At 40.6% G+C, this 19159-nt stretch overlaps 1 protein-coding gene across 2 annotated transcripts in view; it reads left to right on the top strand.

Moving 5' to 3' along the window:
- The window catches only part of RNF175 (ring finger protein 175), a 43114-nt gene that overhangs the window by 15811 nt on the left and 8144 nt on the right, over window positions 1-19159 (top strand). Inside the window, exons 3-6 of one of the 2 annotated variants that reach the window (XM_039234350.1) lie at window positions 7063-7217; window positions 11889-11996; window positions 15058-15178; window positions 16613-16741. In XM_039234350.1, the coding sequence (XP_039090281.1) occupies window positions 7063-7217; window positions 11889-11996; window positions 15058-15178; window positions 16613-16741 (513 nt within the window). The remainder of the gene's footprint in view (window positions 1-7062; window positions 7218-11888; window positions 11997-15057; window positions 15179-16612; window positions 16742-19159) is intronic. The other variant, XM_039234349.1, reaches the window with a different exon arrangement.

The raw sequence follows: 19159 nt of genomic DNA, 5'->3' as shown, positions 1-19159 counted from the left end.
CCTAGAAATAAATTAAAAAAACATTTAAAAAAAAAAAAAGAAAAGAAGAAAGATCTAAAATCAGTAAATTAAGCATCTACTTTAGGAAACTAGAAAAAGAAGTAATTTAAACTGATAGCAATCAGAGGAAAAGAAATTTTAAAAAATTAGGGCAGAAAGCAATTTAATTAAAATACAAGAAATCAATAGAGAAACTCAATGAAATAAAAAACTGTTTTTTTTAAAAGATGAGTAAACTTAATAAAGCTCCAGCCAGCTAACCAAGAAAAATAAAGGGACACAAATTACTAATAACAGAAAAGAAAGAGGGGTCATCATTATTGATCCTATGGACAAAGAAAGTAATGGAATATTATGCCAAGAGATCTGGATAACTTAAATGAAATAGACTGTTTCTTTGAAAGACACAAACTATACCAAAACTCACAAAAGGAGAAATAAGTGATCTGAATAGGCCTATTTCTATTTTTTATTTGGATATAATTGATATATAACACTGCATTAATTTTAGGTGTACAACATAATGATTTGATTTATGCTTATTATGTGAAGTTACTACACAGTAAATTAAGTTAACACCTATCACCGGACATAGTTATAATTTTACATGTGTGATGAGAATTTTCAAGATTTTCTTTCTTAGCAACTTTCAAATATACAACACATCATTCTTAACTATAGTCACTGTGATGCATATTACATGCCCAAGACTTATTTATCTTATAAGTTTTGAAGTTTGTACCCTTTGACTACCTTTACCCATTTAAGTCACCCCATATATCCTGCCTCTGGCCTATATCTACTTTTTTGAGTCAATAATTAATAACTTTCTACAAAAGAAAGCACCAAGCCCAGACAGTTTCACTGGTGAAATCAGCATCTGAAGAATGAGATGCTAAGTACCTTTGGAAATCAGAGGAATCTGTAAGATTAAGGCAATAGACACTGTAAATGAGCACTGTACCTAGCTGATAAAACTGTCCAATGGGAGTACAGGTCAACAATTCTGGTATTGCTCTGTATGTATACTGGAATGGAACAATTAAGGAAATATATGGCAGATGGTGGGAACCAGCTTATGTATTTATACCCTAGGGGTATTATATATAAAACAGCATTATTTTCACATTATTTCATTTTTTAAGTTTTTATTTGTTTTTGAGAGAGAGAGAGAGAGAGAGAGAGCATGAGCAGGGGAGAGGCAGAGAGAGAGGGAGACAGAGAGAATCCCAAGCAGGCTCCATGCTTTCAGCCCAGAGCCCAATGTGGGGCTTAAACCCACGAACCATGAGATCATGACCTAAGCTGAAGCCAGATACTTAATGGACTGAGCCACCCAGGTGCCCCTATTTTCACATTATTTCATGCATTATTTGGATCATGTACTTCAGAGGTGAGGGGACTAATCCAAAAAGCTCAAAATATTTTCAGATTACAGCTTTTAACAAATGTGTCTATATTCTGAAGTGATCATTTAATCTTAGATTCTTTTATGTGTCTGTAGGAGCCGTGGACACCAGAGTGGCTTATTATAAATACCTAAAGCAAAGGAGACATGTTATTGAGAAAGCAAAGTTTAAAAATATAACATCAACTGCTCCTAGGTGATATCAAAAAGTGAAGAGAGAATGTAGACCGACTGGAAAATTCTTATTTTTTTTGGAGTACTACTAAATACCTGGATGTTTCTTTCTTTTTTTTTTTTTTTTTTTTTACAAATAGTTTATTGTCAAGTTGGTTTCCATATAACACCCAGTGCTCATCCCCACAAGTGCCCTCCTCCATGCCCATCTCCTCCCTCCCCCCCAACACCCATCAATCCTCAGTTTGTTCTCAGCATTCAAGAGTCTCTCATGGTTTGCCTCTCTCCCCCTCCCCCACCATTTCCCCCCTTCTTCTCCCCCACAGTCCTCCGTTAAGTTCCTCCTAATCCTCCTATACAATACCTGGATGTTTCTTAATAGTCACATTTTTAGTACACTATAGACAGAGCATCTGGATATTTGGATTTTTCACTTTTCTGCTGATGCTGTTGATATGTTGTAGATATGGCTTAGCTTCAAAATGAAATTATTTCCAAATGCTTGTAACAGCATTTGAAAACAGAATTTAATTAAAAAATAAAATTTCATTCAACACTGCCCTCTCCACCTTGTTTTATAGATCCCTACATTTCATATCTGCAGGAAATAGGGGGAAGGTGCCAAAAAAGAATCCTTCTACTTCCCTTCAAATCAATAGAAGGCCTGATGACTACATACAAAGAATCTGGGTTTCAGGAACACTGTTAACTTGCCTCAACACACAGGCAAATAATTTGCCACAGATTGAAACATTGCTCTATTTCAAGCAACTTCCTGCCTATTAATAGCTGTGAAGCACTAGAACATATTACTGTATCAATAAAGCGGTATGCCTGCTCAAATCTTTTTAAAATGAGGCAACCCACAAATACATACATAGTTACACACATACATAACATTGCACAATCTCCTTCAACAGTCTGAATTGATTTGGAAATGGAAATAAGGACCAAGTGAATTTCTAATAGCCCTTCATATGCCAAGATTCCATATACCTTTACTTGCTTATATCCATACTTTCCTCATTGCCTTTGTACTAATAATAGCAGTAATTCCTGGAGTCATTTATTTACATGAGAATTTTCTGCTTACCTCTGGCATCTCCTTGTTCTTGCTCCACCTCCACCTATGCAAATACACACAGACACATGTACAAATGGCTGCAAATACCTTGGGATTTGCAGTTCAAAGGAAATGAGCATCACAATAACTTCCTCCTCCCTTCCACCTCCTTCTCCCGCTTTTCCTCTCTCTTTCTTTCCCTCTCTTCCCTCCTCCCTCTCTCTCTCCTTCTCCCATGTTGTGTGATCCATTCATCATTCTGTATAATTAGGCAAATAAAAAGATACCTTTGTTTTGACTTGATTTGCTGTTCCTTTCAGATTCCTTATGTGCATAGCTAAAGAAAGGAACATGCTACCTTTGGGCAGCATGTGATTGGTCAGGAAATTCCTTCTGCCACGGCATGTGGGTGGGGAGAACATTTGGTGATGTGGTGCAGATGCACAGGTTGCCCTTCGCCAGCGATGCAGATGTGTTTTATGTGCGCGTGCCCAGATGGTGACCCCTCTGGCATTATTAATGTGTCCCAGCTGCCAGGCCTGCTCTTTTGCATGCATGCACGCACCTCAATTTCACATAGTTCATGTGTTTATTAGGCATCAAATTCCTATGTTTCATATGTGGCAGTTATATTAAAAATGAGTTTTAACTGCTCTGAAAATTGATAATCTTTTAAATTGACATAAAATGTGGCCTTCATTTCAAAATGACTCCTCATACAATTAATTGAATTCATAATGCAAATTTCTGACCTTTCCCCTTACATGTTGAGAAAATACAGCATTGGGTATCCACTTTAAAGACAGTTAAGAAATTAAATATTTTCGTACCTGATATCTTAGAATGATTCTTTGCTTTTCTTTTATTTCTGATTTCTAAGACCAATTTTTAAGAAGTGGTATGTCTGTACATTTGAACATTGCTATTCACTGCTAATTAAAACCAGGCTTCAAGTAAGAGAAATTTGGGATCATCTAGAAATGGGTTGTACTTTTATCAATCCACAATGAGAACTAGTATTATAAAAATATAATTCAGTAATTGCTCCAAAATATTATAAATTGTAATAACTCCATGGATTTAAGGAAATGGCTTAGTCTTAGCAATTTTAGCTTATGATCTAAAGTATGAAATACAGGAGCATAGCAGTTTTGCTGAATTAAAATGAACTGACTCTTACTATTACAAAAAATTTCAGTATTTTTATGGGAAATGTAAAGACGAATCAAATTGTTCAAACAGAAAGATGAAAAATGCAAAAGATAGATGGTCAGGTTTTGAAAGATGAAGTTCATGTCTGTTTCCCTTTTTTTTTTTTTAACATTTATTTATTTACTTTGAGAGAGAGAAAGCATGTGCGTGCATGAGCAGGGAAGGGGCAGAGAGAGAGGGAAAGAGAGAATCCAAAGCAGGCCCAACACTGTCAACACAGAACCTGACACAGGTTTTGATCCCATGGACTGTGAGAACACGACCTGAGCCCAAATCAAGAGTCAAGCGCTCAACCAACTGAGCTACCTGGTTGCCCCTCTGTTTCCTTTTTTTGTTTTTAATTTTTTTAATTTTTTAATTTATTTCTGGGAGAGAGAGAGAAAGACAGCATGAGCAGGGAAGGGTCAGAGAGAGAGGAAGATACAGAATCTGAAGCAGGCTCTAGACTCTGAGCTGTCAGCACAGAGCCTGACATGGGGCTCAAACCCACGAACCATGAGATCATGACCTGAGCCGAAGTCGGATGCTTAACTGACTGAGCCACCCAGGAGCCCCTGTTTCCTTTTTAAATATCAGAGATAATGAACTAAAAAGTCAGAAAACATATCACTTACCACAGATAGCTATCTCCAAAATCAGCTGTAGGAAATGAATGACCAAAGTTCTGGTGTGATTTTATTTTAAGGGGCTGTACCCCTTTATTACCAATAGCAGAGGGCTAGAGTTGCTAATGCTGAGTGCTAAAGTAGGCATACATTGAATCTTACTTTCCTGATATGTGGTTTATGGCCCTCAGGAACAGTATTCTACTTCCTTAAGTAAAGCCTGTTTGTCCTATTTGGATGTATATTTATTTTGATTTCATAAATAAAGCTGCTAACTCATGTATAACCACACTCACAAGGTAGGATGGAAAATTAAAGCAATTACAGGCATACCCTGGAGATTACATGGGTTCAGTTCCAGACCACCACAATAAGACAAGCATCACAATAAAGCGAGTCAAATGAATTTTTTGGTTTTCTGGTGCATATCATAGCTATGTTCACACTATACAGTAGTCTATTAACTATGTCATTGCCTTATGTCTAAAAAACGATGTACATTCCTTAATTAGAAAATATTGCTAAAAAATGCTAACCATGACCTGAGCTTTCAGTGAATTGAAATCACTGATCACAGATCACTGTAGCAAATAGAATAATAATGAAAACACTTGAAATATTGCCAGAAATACTAAAATGTGACACAGAGACACAAAGTGAGCAAATGCTATTGGAAAAATGGTGTGATAGACATATTGGACACAGGATTGCCACAGACCTTCAATTTGTTAAAACACGATATCTGTGAAGCTCAATGAACCAAGGCATGCTTGTATCTGACTAATTTAGGCAAAAGTAAAGGATATTCTTCCCTGACTCTGTGCCTACAGCATGGAGCTTGCTTGGGATTCTCTCTCCTTCTCTCTCTCTCTCTCTGCCTCTCCCCCAACTGTGCACACATGCACTCTCAAAGTAAATGAATAAACTTAAAGAAAAAATAGTCTTCCCTGAAAATACTGCCAGGAATTTGAAAGCAAAACAGGGAGGCTATAGGGGTATTTTTCTCCCCACACTCTCCAGATAATCACCTCAGATTGGCTCCATGTGTATTTTTGTTCAAATACATATGTTTAATAATAACGCTAGTGTTCTCCCAAAGATTTAGAGCAACTCTCAGAAGACTTCAGATCAGGTCATTTATGGGGATGAAGTAATCAAAAAAGTGAAAAGCCTTGGAAATGTCTTCTTATTTGATGTGGAAAGAGGAACGGCTATGGCCTTGTCTTTTTCATGTACATCTTGAAGTCTTATCAAATAATTTTGTTATTGACCTGAAGGCTATTACGACCAGGACCTTTTTAAAGGACCCAAAAATATATCTATAGGCTTTTTTTCCCCCTCAGCTGCCTCCTTTCATCTCAAAGATGAAGTAAAAAAGAAAAAAGAGAAACAAATAACATCAGTCTTTGTTATACTCAAATGACAAATATAGGAAATGCATGTCGTAACAACTGCTTCCACATCATTGGCAGACATAATTAATGCTCTTTATCCTCCTCCAGGGTCCAGGCTCAGAATCCTCCTCAACAGAGCACTGCCAGGCGCCACTGCCAATTCAAGTCCACACCTGAGACAAAACCTCTCTGCCATCCCCCCTCTTACATTGGTGCTGAGCAAGTAATAGTTAGTCTGCATGTGATAAAACATAAAAGACCAGAGGTTATTGCTATTGTTTAAACCTGTCTGCTTTTCACAAGAGAGGTGATAGCTGATAGTAGGCCTGATCTAAAGAATGGGAGCGTCACCTTGGTAACCATATCAGGTTGTTGACTCACAACCCATCAGCTCAGTCTACCCCGCTTCCTGCCACAGGGGAGTGGGGCCAGCCAACTTAAAGAACCCTCTGAAGGCAACTTGGACTCAGGTCAGTGGTACAGGCCACAAAGGAGTTGCACACAGATGAACAGGAAAGAGTCTGCTCTACATCTTGGCTTGCCTGGAAAAGGCAAGACAAAAGCAAAGGAAAGATAAGAAGCAAAAGGTGGGCTGCAAATCCACTAGGCAAGGGTGAGGACGCCCCACAGTTGGGACTTCAAGGCTAACCCTGCAGGCTGCACTGGACAGCAGGCAGAAGAGGTCCCAGAAGCTGCTGTGATGCCACTTCCTCCCTGTGATGTCACCATGCATTTGCACATGTGTACATGATAGAAAAAACAGCCCCTTGGCTCCATATATTACAGTACTGTTTCCAGAGCACTTTCCCATCTGTGATCTCGTTTGATCCCCACCTCAGCACAGGCAGGCAGGGCAGGCATTGTTATCCCCAGTTTTACAACAAAAGTGAGGCTCCCTTGTCCAAAACCATACCGCTTTTGAAGTCCAAAGTTGCTTTCATCTGAACTATCCCAGTGAAAAGAAGTAAAAGAAAATTAATATTTTGGATGAGTTCCCATTTGAATTTTCAGACCATCATACTAATTCCCTCCGAAACTTTGCATGGATAGAAGAGCTTACAGATGGATGGTGACCCAGTTGCATGTTATAGAGACGGGACAGTGATGGTGGTTTCCCCCATAGTAGCTTCTGGATCATTTAACAGTGGACATGACATTCTGGGCCCTCTGTCATTGAAAGAGACTTTCTATTCATTTTTCTGACAGCTGGTGACATTGTTGCAGATGTGGGTCATCCCTCTGTATTTCACGATAAAACTTTACTGGTGGCGGTTTCTATCTATGTGGGGAATGTTCTCAGTCATTACCAGTTACATCCTCTTCAGAGCTACCCGGAAACCCCTCTCAGGGAGAACACCAAGGTATGTATCCCGTTCGTTGCACCCCTGACATTCTCTTATTTATAAACATTAAGAAGTACTTCAATTCCATTTTCCTGGATTGGGGAGGGGCGCATCACACTTCTTTTGCCCTGCGGTAGCAAAACTATTTGGAAATTAGCTATACCACTGTTCACATTCATTATTTAATGGTGATTCAGACATATCTGTAAAATCTATGACTTCAGATACTAATGAAAGCCATAAGAAAGAGAAGTAAAAGTATTGTTTAAACTTTCTAGAACAAAAGGACGCATGGGTGGCTCAGTCGGTTACGCATCCGACTTCTGCTAAGGTCATGATCTCAAGGTCCAGTCAGTGAGTTTGAGTCCCACAGTGGGCTCTGTGCTAACAGCTCAGAACCTGGAGCCTGCCTCAGATTCTGTGTCTCCCTGTCTCTCTGTCCCTTCCCCACTCACACTCTGTCTCTCTCTTTCTTCCTCAAAAATAAATAAACATTTAAAAAATTTTATCTAGAACACTATTTGCATGTTTATTTTTAGCTTAGCATTTATTTTGCTCAGCTCCATCATAAGTTGTATCACACACATTTTATAATAGAGCAAGAGTTAGATGTTTGTATTTCTAACAACTATGTATGTATTTTATTTTGGGTAAATCATAAGTAATGGACAACTTACTCCTCTCATAACAAATGAGGCTTTAATATTCCAGTGCTCATCTTAATTACCACTGCCAACCTCTTGACATTTCTATAATGCCATTATATCATCCACGGATCTTTCCAAAGTACTTGTAATCTCATAACATGCCCACAAATTTGCTTTCACTCTCCTTGTTTTGCAGTTCAGATCTAAATTTAAATCTAGATAAAACTGAAAAGGGATAGAGAGAAAATGTGTAAAGCATTACATGGTAATAAGACAGTGTCACGTTTTGGTCTTTGTTGGAGAACAAATCCTAAGCTACTGTGAAATGTTTTTATGATTATTTAGCTAGTCAGATGTTTGTTTTTAATTCTCAAAAAAAGTGGGAGAGATGGATATCAACTTTTCCTTCTACTCTGGAGAAGAGAAAATCTACAGTGAGAAAAATCAGATAAATAAATGTAATGATAAAGATTAATATTCAAGGGGACCCTGGCTGGGTCAGTCAGAAGAGCATGCAATTCTTGATCTCGAGACCATGAGTTCAAGCCCCATGTTGGGTGTAGAGATTACTAAAAAAAAATTAATTAATTAAAAATTGATATTCAAATAAATGAATTCTGATATTTTAATTTAATCCCACTTGGAAAGAACTCTAGGCTGGTGTTAGGACACCTCCCGAACTGGCCGATTTTGGGATTTAGACAGCCTTTGTGTGGCCTGGTTTATCTGTACATGGTCATATGGTACCTTTTCTCCTTCTTAAAAAAATGTTGTAAGTTATTCAAAACTTATGAAAGTGATCTAAATTTTGGATGAACCAAAATGCACTTGCTTTCATTCCCTGGATATAATCTATGTCATATTTCAGTGAGAACAGTTTACTTCTCTCCTGTGGAATGAATTACCCCAGTTAAACACAGTATTTCTGTGCACATGAGCTCATTCAATGCAGAAGAACTTCATGACAAGAAATACCCACACGCTGCCTCGTTCCTCTCCATGGCCCATGTGTCTCAGATGGCAGGGCGCCTGCCCTTTGTTCCTCATGCCCCCAGGGCATCCGCTTCAGTTTCTCCTCCCTGCACAGCTCTGAGCCCTGGCATAGCCTGGCAGCCAACACACTCCACTAACATTTAAAAAAAGACCTACAGCCACCATTTGAAGAGATAACAATAGGAGAGGCTAATTAGACCCCATATTTTCTAGAAAAGCACTCTGGATAAAGAAGCACCTGTTTATGAGAGGTAATAGGCCCTAAGGATCCTTATGGATCTTTGATCATCATATCATAAGTTTTTCATTAGGAAGTAGGTTTTTGTTACAGACTAGGAAAGCCTGGTGAGATCAAACCAGCATGGTGCAAAAGCAAACCCAAGAGGAGTGGTCCCTCTCACCAAGGCAGTTTAAAAATCAGCTATTCCTCCCCCAGAGTGTACCAAGCCCTTGCTGTGGGGCAAAGTAACGGAGAAGGGGTTATGGGTTTCCTCTACTGCAGTGGGGTTCAGGCTCAAAAACAGGCCGCACATCCTCCACGAAGAGCTGGGCTTGGTCACATCAGTTCCAGGCCAAGCTTTCCTTTATGGAGGCTTGCCTGAAGCAGGAACATAATTCCTAATCTGGCTTCTCTGCCTTCCAGTATAATCTAAGTAGCAAGGGAGTTCTGGATGCTAGTGCTCTAGAAACTTGTACTCGCAATAAGCAGGAAGATTTGGGGGTGGGGGACTTGGGAAATCTAACATACCTGTAATAATTATACGCATAATGAGCATTTAATGTGTCAGATCTCTTGAACACTAATACATGATCTCACAGAATCTTCAGAACTACCTTAGGAGCTAGTGTTATCCCCACTTTATGAGTGAGGCAATCATAGGAAGAAGTACTAAGTAGGGTGGCCAGAGTCCAGCAGGCAGTAATGGGAAGAGGGAGCCCAGAATCATAGCAATAGCAGAGTGTGAACCCCCTCCACCCGCCTCGCTCCCAACAGCAGGCTGCGCCTTAATGAGACAGAGAAGGCCTGCAGTTTAAAAAGTCAAAACACCTGTGATGCTGGCACAAGCTTGAGAGGGGCTCCTCTAGGTGCAGAGAGGGTCCGTGGAGTTCCAGTGTGTGTGGGGTTCCCAGACCCCCACTCTGGTGATGGCAGGTGCTGTGGGGTTGCCTCACAGTCCCTCTCGGACCCTTTGCCCACTCTCACCCCTTCAAGCAATGGAAACTTCCACCTCTATCTGGCTGCACTGAGCAGAGATCCAAACTGCCGGTCAGTGCAAACCCAGTAGAACCGGCAGCCCCAGGAGTCACTGTCAAAAAGACCCCAAAGCCCGGCCTGGCCCCCTTTCGAGGTGACTTAGGCTCAGGGCCACTCGACCCACCTTGTGCAGTCCACGCAGAGTTTCTGGCCCCTGAGAAGTCCCCACTGCAGATCCCCCGCCGCTCCATGGGGCGGGAGAACACGTCCAGGAGGAAGTGTGCCCACATAACCCTAGTACTGAATCGCCTGAAGTGGGGAAGCCTTTCACCATAAAATGATGTAATGACAACTCATTTCTCAAACCAACCCACAAACCCCATTCACAGCATCATGTTTCAGAAGGTCCCTTCTTCTTCTTCTTCTTCTTCTTTTTTTTTTTCCTTTTCGTTTCTTTTCCTTCATGCTCAGCGCAGAGCTCAAAATGGAGCCCAAGCCAGGCTTGAACTCAGGACCCTGAGATCAAGACCTGAGCTGAGATCAAGAATCCAGTCAGATGTTTAACGGACTGAGCCCCACCCAGGCCATGAGAAGGCCCCTTCTGACTGCAATTCAATGAAGCAGGGCATCTTTTAAAATAGCATTGAAACAGTACATCAGTAGTATCATAGAATGTAAGCGTTGGGTGCAATGGCTCCAACAGGGAGGAAGTGGGGGAGATGAAACAGTTGGAGTCAGGGCTCCAGGGGGTAGAGGTTAAGTCTCTGGAGTGCAGTTGAGAGTGAAGTTGATTGTGAAAGGTGGGAACCGGCTCCTGGAAAGTGCGGAGGGAAAGAGCTGAGAGGCCTGCCTCCCTCTTGCCCTCCATCACCCTTGGGAGCAACAGTCCAACCACCACCTTCGTTTCTCTGGGCACAATGATAGTCCCTCAGCTGCGCCCCCCTCACTTCTCATTCCAGCGGGCAGAACCTTGTCCTGTGGCACCACGAAGGCATCTGGGCTCCCAGCCTCTTCTTACATCCTCCCAGGCATGAGGCAGTGGCCCTTCCTATACGTTTTCAAAGGGCTTTTACTGCCAGGGATAAGGGAAACAAGCAGGGTAAGGGGTCCCTTCTAAATCGTCGACACCCGTCCTCTCTATCCCCATCTCCAACTTCTCCACTCTGACCGTGTGGGAAGAAGGAATGGCAGAGTGCTCACTGTATGTGCTGGGATACACAGAGGATGCATCCACATAGCAGGAGAAAACCAGCCTGAGGCACGCTTGTGGTTCCATCCCAGGGCTAGGGAAGGGGCTCTGTGAGTGGAGAGAAGTTGGGGTGAGGCTGAGCCTGACACTGATGACCTCTGTCCGTGGGCTGGGGGGTGGAGGAGCAGAAGAAGGGGGCAACACTCCTGGGGGAGGAGTTGACTTCTCTGCTCATCTTGTGCTTACTCCGAGCTACTCCCGCCAAAACCGCTCTAAGCTAACCGTAGGACCAGAGGAGAGAAGGGGAGCCCTTCTTGCAGTCAGAAGGAGCCTTCTCAGGGGCCTGGGTGGGGCTCAGTCCATTAAACATCTGACTGGATTCTTGATCTCAGCTCAGGTCTTGATCTCAGGGTTCTAGGGTTCCATCTCTGAAAGCCACTCTTGCATGAGGAGCATAGACAAGCTTCAATGAATATATATATCCACATGCATACCATTTATATAGATTACTATTGAGTTTAGCTGATATAATCTACTTACATTCTTTATATGACATAATAAATAGAATTCTAGAAATTAAAAACTGACTTATAACAATGTTTGAAAAAGATAAAATACTTTATAATATATCATGTTCTGTATTTCTCCCCATTTTACATCCACAGGTTGGTCTACAAATGGTTTCTTCTAATCTACAAACTCAGCTACGCATTTGGTGTTGTGGGTTATTTGGCCATCATGTTTACAATGTGTGGATTCAATTTATTTTTCAAGTAAGTATCTCCAGTTAAGACATTAATGTCTCCAAGCACTTGGCTTGCAATATTCACCTGGTCAAGTTCTCTGTATCAAGAATCATTTGGCCCTACAATGTTCCATACACACATTGTTTATAGGAGATGTCATTGGTGGAAATCACTAGCAGAGTATAAGAGGAAACCCTATAGAGTAAAAAAAAATTAAGCTTTAAGGAAAATCTGTACTTGAGGGGTGTCTGGGTGGTTCAGTTGACTTAGGCTCAGTCGACTTAGGCTCAACTGACTTGGGCTCAATTAAGTGTCTGACTTAGGCTCAGGTCATGATCTTGAGGCTTATGGGTTTGAGCTCCACATCAGGGTCTCTGTTGTCTGTGCAAAGCCAGCTTCAGTTCCTGTCTCCCTCTGTCTGCCCCTCCTCAACTCATGCTTTCTCTCTGTCTCAAAAATAATAAATAAAAACATCAAAAATATTTTTAAAAATCTGTACTTGATAGGCAAATGTTAAACATCACCATTGAAAGCAGGTCTACATTTGTGGTTGAGTAATTCTTACTGAACTACAAATTTCCCCTCCATAAATTCTGAAGTGTCATTTCCTTGTATGTATCTTCTTCCTTCCAAACCTCTAGAACTGTACTGTCTGGTGCAGTATACAATAGGTCATGTGACTGTGAGCACCTAAACTATGAAATAAAATGTTCTAGAACTATAAAATAGAAACTGGATTTCAAAGTATGAAAAAGAATGTTAAAAAAGAAAAAGAAAAAAGAATTTTTATACTGACTACATGTTGAAATACAGTGTTTGGGATATATTGGTGAAATTATTTCATGTTTCTTTTTAATGTGGCTATGAGGAAATTTTCAATCTATATTTCTATATTGCCGTGGATAGCACTACTTTAGAATTTTATTTCTGGTACCTATGAAATCCCTTTTGCTGGGGACAGTCAGAAAAGGAAAAAACTAAGTGCTTAGAACCTGAATGAGAAGTAAGGAAATAACAGAGCAAGAATGTCTTGTGAGAAGTCAAGGAAATCGGGATCATTAGAATTCAGAACTGAGCTCCCATGAGAAAAATGGTTGCTGACATGGGCTGTGGATGAGGTTCTCATGGGCAGAGCCAAGGCTGTGTGATCAACCTGTGGCCTGGAAAGGGAAATTAAGACATACCACATGGCTGTAGAAAGCAGCTCAAATAAAGATTCCCCAGAATATCTTTCACACTGAAGCTCAGAAATTAAAAGGCAAACATTGGCAATTCATAAAATATGTCAGGCAATTGGATGGAGCGTCAGCTCTGAAGGGAAGGACTCTTCCTACGGCAGCATAGCAGTCTGATTTTATAAGCATTTCATGAAACTTTCAGAGTAGGGGCTCTTACCATTTTCTAGCAGGAAAGGGATAGAACATGATTGTACAGATCTATGATTTCTATATTATTCTGTGTATAGAAAGACTGATTTCTTTTATTTTTTAGCATACTGTCCAACTTCATTTTAGTGAATGTAAAAATATTCATAAGGAATTTTGAAATCACTGAGCCTATAGTTGTCGCAGGACTACTTTCCATAAGATATTAAGTTCCTTAACCATGACTTCTCCTACAATGAGGCATACTAAGAACTTAACCCTTCAGGCTGGGAAGGAACTATTTTTTCACTATTTAGTGTTATTGATCACTGCTGTTTTAAGATTCTTTTCTGTGGAACCACGAGTCTGTTACTATACTTTCTACTAGTAAAATTATAGTGCATCCTCCCCTGAACATGGGGAGAGATCATCTTCATTCCTCCCCACTGCCCCTATTCTCAAATATACCCAGGCAAATCTTGAAAGAATAAAGTCACCATTTGTGCTTGAATTCCCAATTCACCTCACCAAAAGATCTGTAACTTCTAAGTCTACAAAACTCTTTGCCTTTGCCATTTCCTCCTCAAATTCACAGAGCACAAAACAATCAGAAAACATTCTCAGGGACCAACTACCCAGCTGCCCTCCACTCCTGCCTCCCTTCCTGATACCATCAGATCTACCCAGGCCCAGGGCTAATATTTGAAACTGTTGAGAGATACAACAAACCATATGTGCAATGATTAAGATTCAGAAATTAAGTTAGGGGCTAATTAGTTACCTTTTGAAGAAATATTTCTCTTAAAAATGGGGTGCGGCGGTATCACAGAGAATTTCTTTTGTTTTTCAGCATATTGTCCATAAAACTTTGGAGTGGGGTCTGAAGGGCAGTGCATCATATTTGAAATATGATGCAACTTGCAAAATATTTTTTCTGATTAGCACACTCACAATGGCATAATAGCAAAGGGCCTCAAAATTGGAGGGTTATCCATGGTTTTGTTTTGTACCAATTGTCGTGTTAAGCAAATCATTTTTTTCTAAATCTCCATTTTTTCAAATGCAAATGAGGTAGATAACCGTATCTACCTCAAATATTTGTTGGGCAAGTGAAGTATTTGAAAGTATTCTCTAAAACCTAAGCTTGATAGCAGGGATTCTCAACCTGAGAAGTTTCTAAAATGCACTGCCCTGCAGACCGCACCCCAGGCCACTTGCATCACAGCTCCTGAGCAGCAGAGTCTTAAATCTCCGAAGGCGGTTCTAATCAGTATTTAAGGCTGAGAAACACTACTCCATTAAAGAAGTTCTTAATGTTAGCTGCCCACTGGAATCACCTGGAGTCTGGATAGCTTCCAAAAATATTGCTGCACAGGCCCTCACCCCCAGAGAGTCTGATGTAATTGGCCTAGGGTGGAGGGGAGATGGGGAGTTTTACAAGCTGCCCAGGCCTTTCTTTGCACAGCCCAGCCTCAGAGCCACTAGTTAAAAGACCTTCTCAAGAATTACATCGTCCACTTACCACAGAGTGGTAAAATTTGAAGAGAATTTAGAGAATTTAAAAGTCTTTAAAAGATCAATTAAAGTCTAAAAAAAATCAGCTAAAAAAAATACTCCCAACTTTCTGTTAAGAGACTATGGCAGGAAATTTCTTCTAAGCTGCATCCCTTCTCAAGCTCCTCATATGCCACGTTCTTATTTCCTCACACTGTCGTTTTCAACAGAATCAAGGCTAGAGATTCCATGGACTTTGGCATTGTATCCTTGTTCTATGGCCTCTACTATGGTGTCATGGGGAGAGATTTTGCAGAGATATGTTCGGATTATATGGCTTCTACTATAGGGGTAAGTGTTGCCTTCATTCCTTGACACTACTTATGGTGCATGGAGAAATGGTCTCATCTTACATGTTGGCATCCATTTTCGGAAATCAAGAAGTTTTTTTTGGTTCTCCCAGCCCAACTGCTCCGATTCTCCTTGCATCAAAACTCATCTTTGCTAATTGATTAGAAAATATACTTTCCATTTATATAAAGCTGTTGGGAAATGAGGCTTTATTAATTCATTCATTCATTCACTCATTCATTCATTCATTTTCAAGTAGTCTCTAGCCCAATGCAGGGCTCAAACTCACAACCCTGAGATATAGAGTCACGTGGTCTACTGACAGACAGCCAGTTGCCCCCAAAAGCATCTTTTTAAATAAAATAATTATTTGGGGGCACCTGGGTGGCTCAGTCAGTTAAGCAACCAACCCTTGATATGGGCTCAGGTCATGATCTCTAGGTTGTGAGATCAAGCTCCACATCTGGCTCCACAATGAGCACAGAACCTGCTTGGAATTCTCTTTCCCTCTCTCTCTGCCCCTCCCCTGCTCATGCACGCATGCTCTCTCTAAATAAATAAATAGATATACATTAAAAAATAATTATTATTTGGAAGTAACCATCTCTAGCATATTCCAATTGCCAACATTGAAAGGATTAGTAAAAATTAAATAGTGACAAAAAACTTTATATCTGCCTAACACAGAAAGTTATATTTCATGCACATAAAGCACTTGAGAATCAATCATCACTCCTCATAATGATCAGTTATCATTAGCATTAGAAGAAGTAGGAGATACAAAAACTGTGCTAAATATATTCTGACTATATATTGGTCTCTAGGATTTAAAAAATATCCCTAATACTTTTTTCTTAAACTTTCTTTTTAAAAAAATTTTTTAATGGTTTTTATTTATTTCTGAGAGAGAGAGACAGCGTGAGCAGGGGAAGGTCAGAGAGAGAGACACACACACAGAATCCAAAGCAGGCTGCAGGCTCTGAGCTGGCTGTCAGCACAGAGCCCAACACGGGGCTCGAACCCACAAACTGTGAGATCATGACCTGAGCCAAAGTCAGATGCTCAACTGACTGAGCCACCCAGGCGCCCCTCTTAAACTTTCTTAAGATTAAAACGCCAAGTGGACATACTTGCTAGTTAAATGGATTTCAGATTTAGATATTAGGAGCATTCATCTATGTCTGACACATGCACATCTCGTGAAAACTTACAAACCAGGGGCTTCAGGGATGACGTAGTGGCTTCAATAATTCCATGTCTCTGTCCTCTACTGGCCTCTTGGTACACAGCAGATAAAAAATGGAAAAGCTAGTGTGGATGGCAAGGGAAGAGTGTAATTCCAGATTGTTGTTCTCTCTCTCCAGTTATGGGGCAGGACTAAATAGATATGACCTTGGCTATACCCACCCAGTCTGCCCTTCTCCACCTCCGTAGGCTCTATCTTACTCTTTTCCTATAGCCTGGATTCCGACTGCTGTGGTGAAATATCAGAACAAGATACCTTTGGGAATTCCCCTGCCATGTGTCATCTATGGGACAACTGCCTTTTTTATAATGTTTAAGGTGAGCAAAGGAGAGAGCATTTCCACTCCTACTTCCTCCAGCAAAAGCCAGAAGCCATACTCCTTAAAAAATTCCCAAAGCCTTTTGTACTTGTATATGGATAGGAGAGGGAGAGAAGAGTTGTGTGTCCTCTGTTCTCCAGTGGACCAGGAAGAAGAGATTCAACCTCACAAGACAGGTTTTTAAGCAGCAACTTTCTGGAGACTTCTCACCTGATTCCACCCCACCAGTCTTCAACTTCTTGTCATCCTCTGTCAGCTTAACTCTACCAAATATATAAAACCCACTGCTTCAAGCCATTGGCACAACCCCCAGTGACTTGAACTGATGGAGTGTGTGTGTGTGTGTGAGAGAGAGAGAGAGAGAGAGAGACAGAGAGAGACAGAGAGAGAGAGACAGAGAGAGAGGCGGGGGGCGGGGGCTAAGGAGGAAGGAAAGGAGGAGCAATTTCCATTCTCACACCAGTGCCGAAGCCCCACACCAGACTAATTAAGTCACAATCTCCGGGAGTGGAGCCAGTGCATCTGCTTTGTTTTAAAAGCTCCTCAGGAAAAGAAATGAGCTATTAAGCCATGCAAAAACATAGATGGATTGTAAATACGTATAGCTAAGTGAAAGAAGGCAGTCAGAAAAGGGTACATGTTATATGATTCCATTTATATGACATTTTGGAAAGAACACAACTGTGGAGATGGTAAGCAGATCAGTGGTTGCCAGGGGTTTAGGGAGCGAGCACGGCTAAATAGGTGAAGTACAGAGAATTTTTTAGGGCAGTGAAATTATTCTGTATGACACTGTAATGGTAAATACATGACACTATGCATTTGAATCAATAGTATTTATAGCAGAAAGGGTGAAACAGTGTATACAAATCTGAAAAATCATTTGGGATGTGCGAGGATACCACGACAGAATGTAGACTGTGACAGAAGAATCTAACTGTATTACAAATGCATGAAATAACCACACTGAAGGGAGCAGGAGAAGAAAGTGCTAAACTAAGTAACTCTGAAATGAGTAGAGATCTAAGATTAAAAGCAAAGGAACTGAACATAAACAGTGTACTCTAGTTCATAAAGTGCTTTCCCTCAGGGTTATGGGTTAACAATTCTGATACTGCTATACATGTATTCTAGAACTGAACAACAACTCAGTATATGTTGATCCATAGTGGGAACTATGTTTCTCACCCTCAGAAGGTTACAGATACCTAAGGAGAGAAGACTAGAATGATACATATAGTAAAGGATAAGAGTTAAAGACATCAGTCTGAACTCATGTTTAGCTAATATAGATTATATGTATCTTAATATAGATGGATACATATAGGAACATCTATCACTATGTTATACACATGGGTTAGTATATACAGATATATTTCCTTACTCTGTCAGCTAAGAAGACTAGAAGCAATGACGCCCCAGTGGCAGTGAGCACACCTAGTGCCTAGATCTTTTCTAATGCCGTTCTACATTAAAAGGAACCAGGGTTCCTTAGAGAAACGGTTGATTCTAGGTCTTGGCAGGGAATATACAAATGAGCCTGGAGTACCTTATGCTGCCAGAAGTTAAGGAAGTGCTCAAAACAAGCAAAGAGACAAAACCACCACCATGATGAGGGTAAGTCAAATAGATACAGAAGCCACCTGACAAAGCTCCCAATGGTCAAAGCTGGAACAATCTGTGCAACAAAATAGTAGCAGTAGTAGTAGTGGTGGTGGTGGTAGTAGCAGTAGCAGCAGCAGCAGCAGCAGCACTGTGTTATAACCCAAAGTATAAAATAAATATCATGAGTCTATATTGATATAAATAAATGAATGAATGGGGGAGAATAGACAAATCTCTGATGCAGAAGAAGTCCACATAATTTATGTAGATACTTCAAACTTAAGAAGGTTATATGGTTAACTTTTCTGGGTCAGCTTGGGTAAGCTGTAATGCTCAATTGTTTGATCAAACACCTGTCTAGAAACACACCCTATCAGTTCCTTTCCTCTGGAGAAGCCCCACTGATACTGAGGTAGAGCATAACTTCCCCCTCCTTGTGATTTCCTTCCAATGAGTACAGATTAGAAAGGAATAATGAGTCACTTTATAGAAATCTGACAAACACTATCACACTAGGTGATCAGGGTTAATATTAACAGTGATAAGTCTGATAGCATGTACCATCGCTATGGTGTGATAAGAATGTTATCTTCCTCTTGTGGTTTATCTATACCATGGAATACTACATGGCAATGAGAAACAATGAAATCTGGCCATGTGTAGCAACATGGATAGACCTTGAGGGTGTTATGCTGAGCAAAATAAGTCAGGCAGAGAAGGACAAATATCATATGTTTGCACGTATAGGAGGATTAGGAGGAACTTGACGGAGGAACAAGGGGGAGAAGAAGGGGGGAAATGGTGGGGGAAA

Source organism: Hyaena hyaena, unplaced genomic scaffold, assembly GCF_003009895.1.
Source record: "Hyaena hyaena isolate Hyena2069 unplaced genomic scaffold, ASM300989v1 scaffold_89, whole genome shotgun sequence".
NCBI lineage: Eukaryota > Metazoa > Chordata > Mammalia > Carnivora > Hyaenidae > Hyaena > Hyaena hyaena.
The sequence above is the reverse complement of the archived record's forward strand: the minus strand, read 5'-3'. Positions and strand labels throughout refer to the sequence as shown.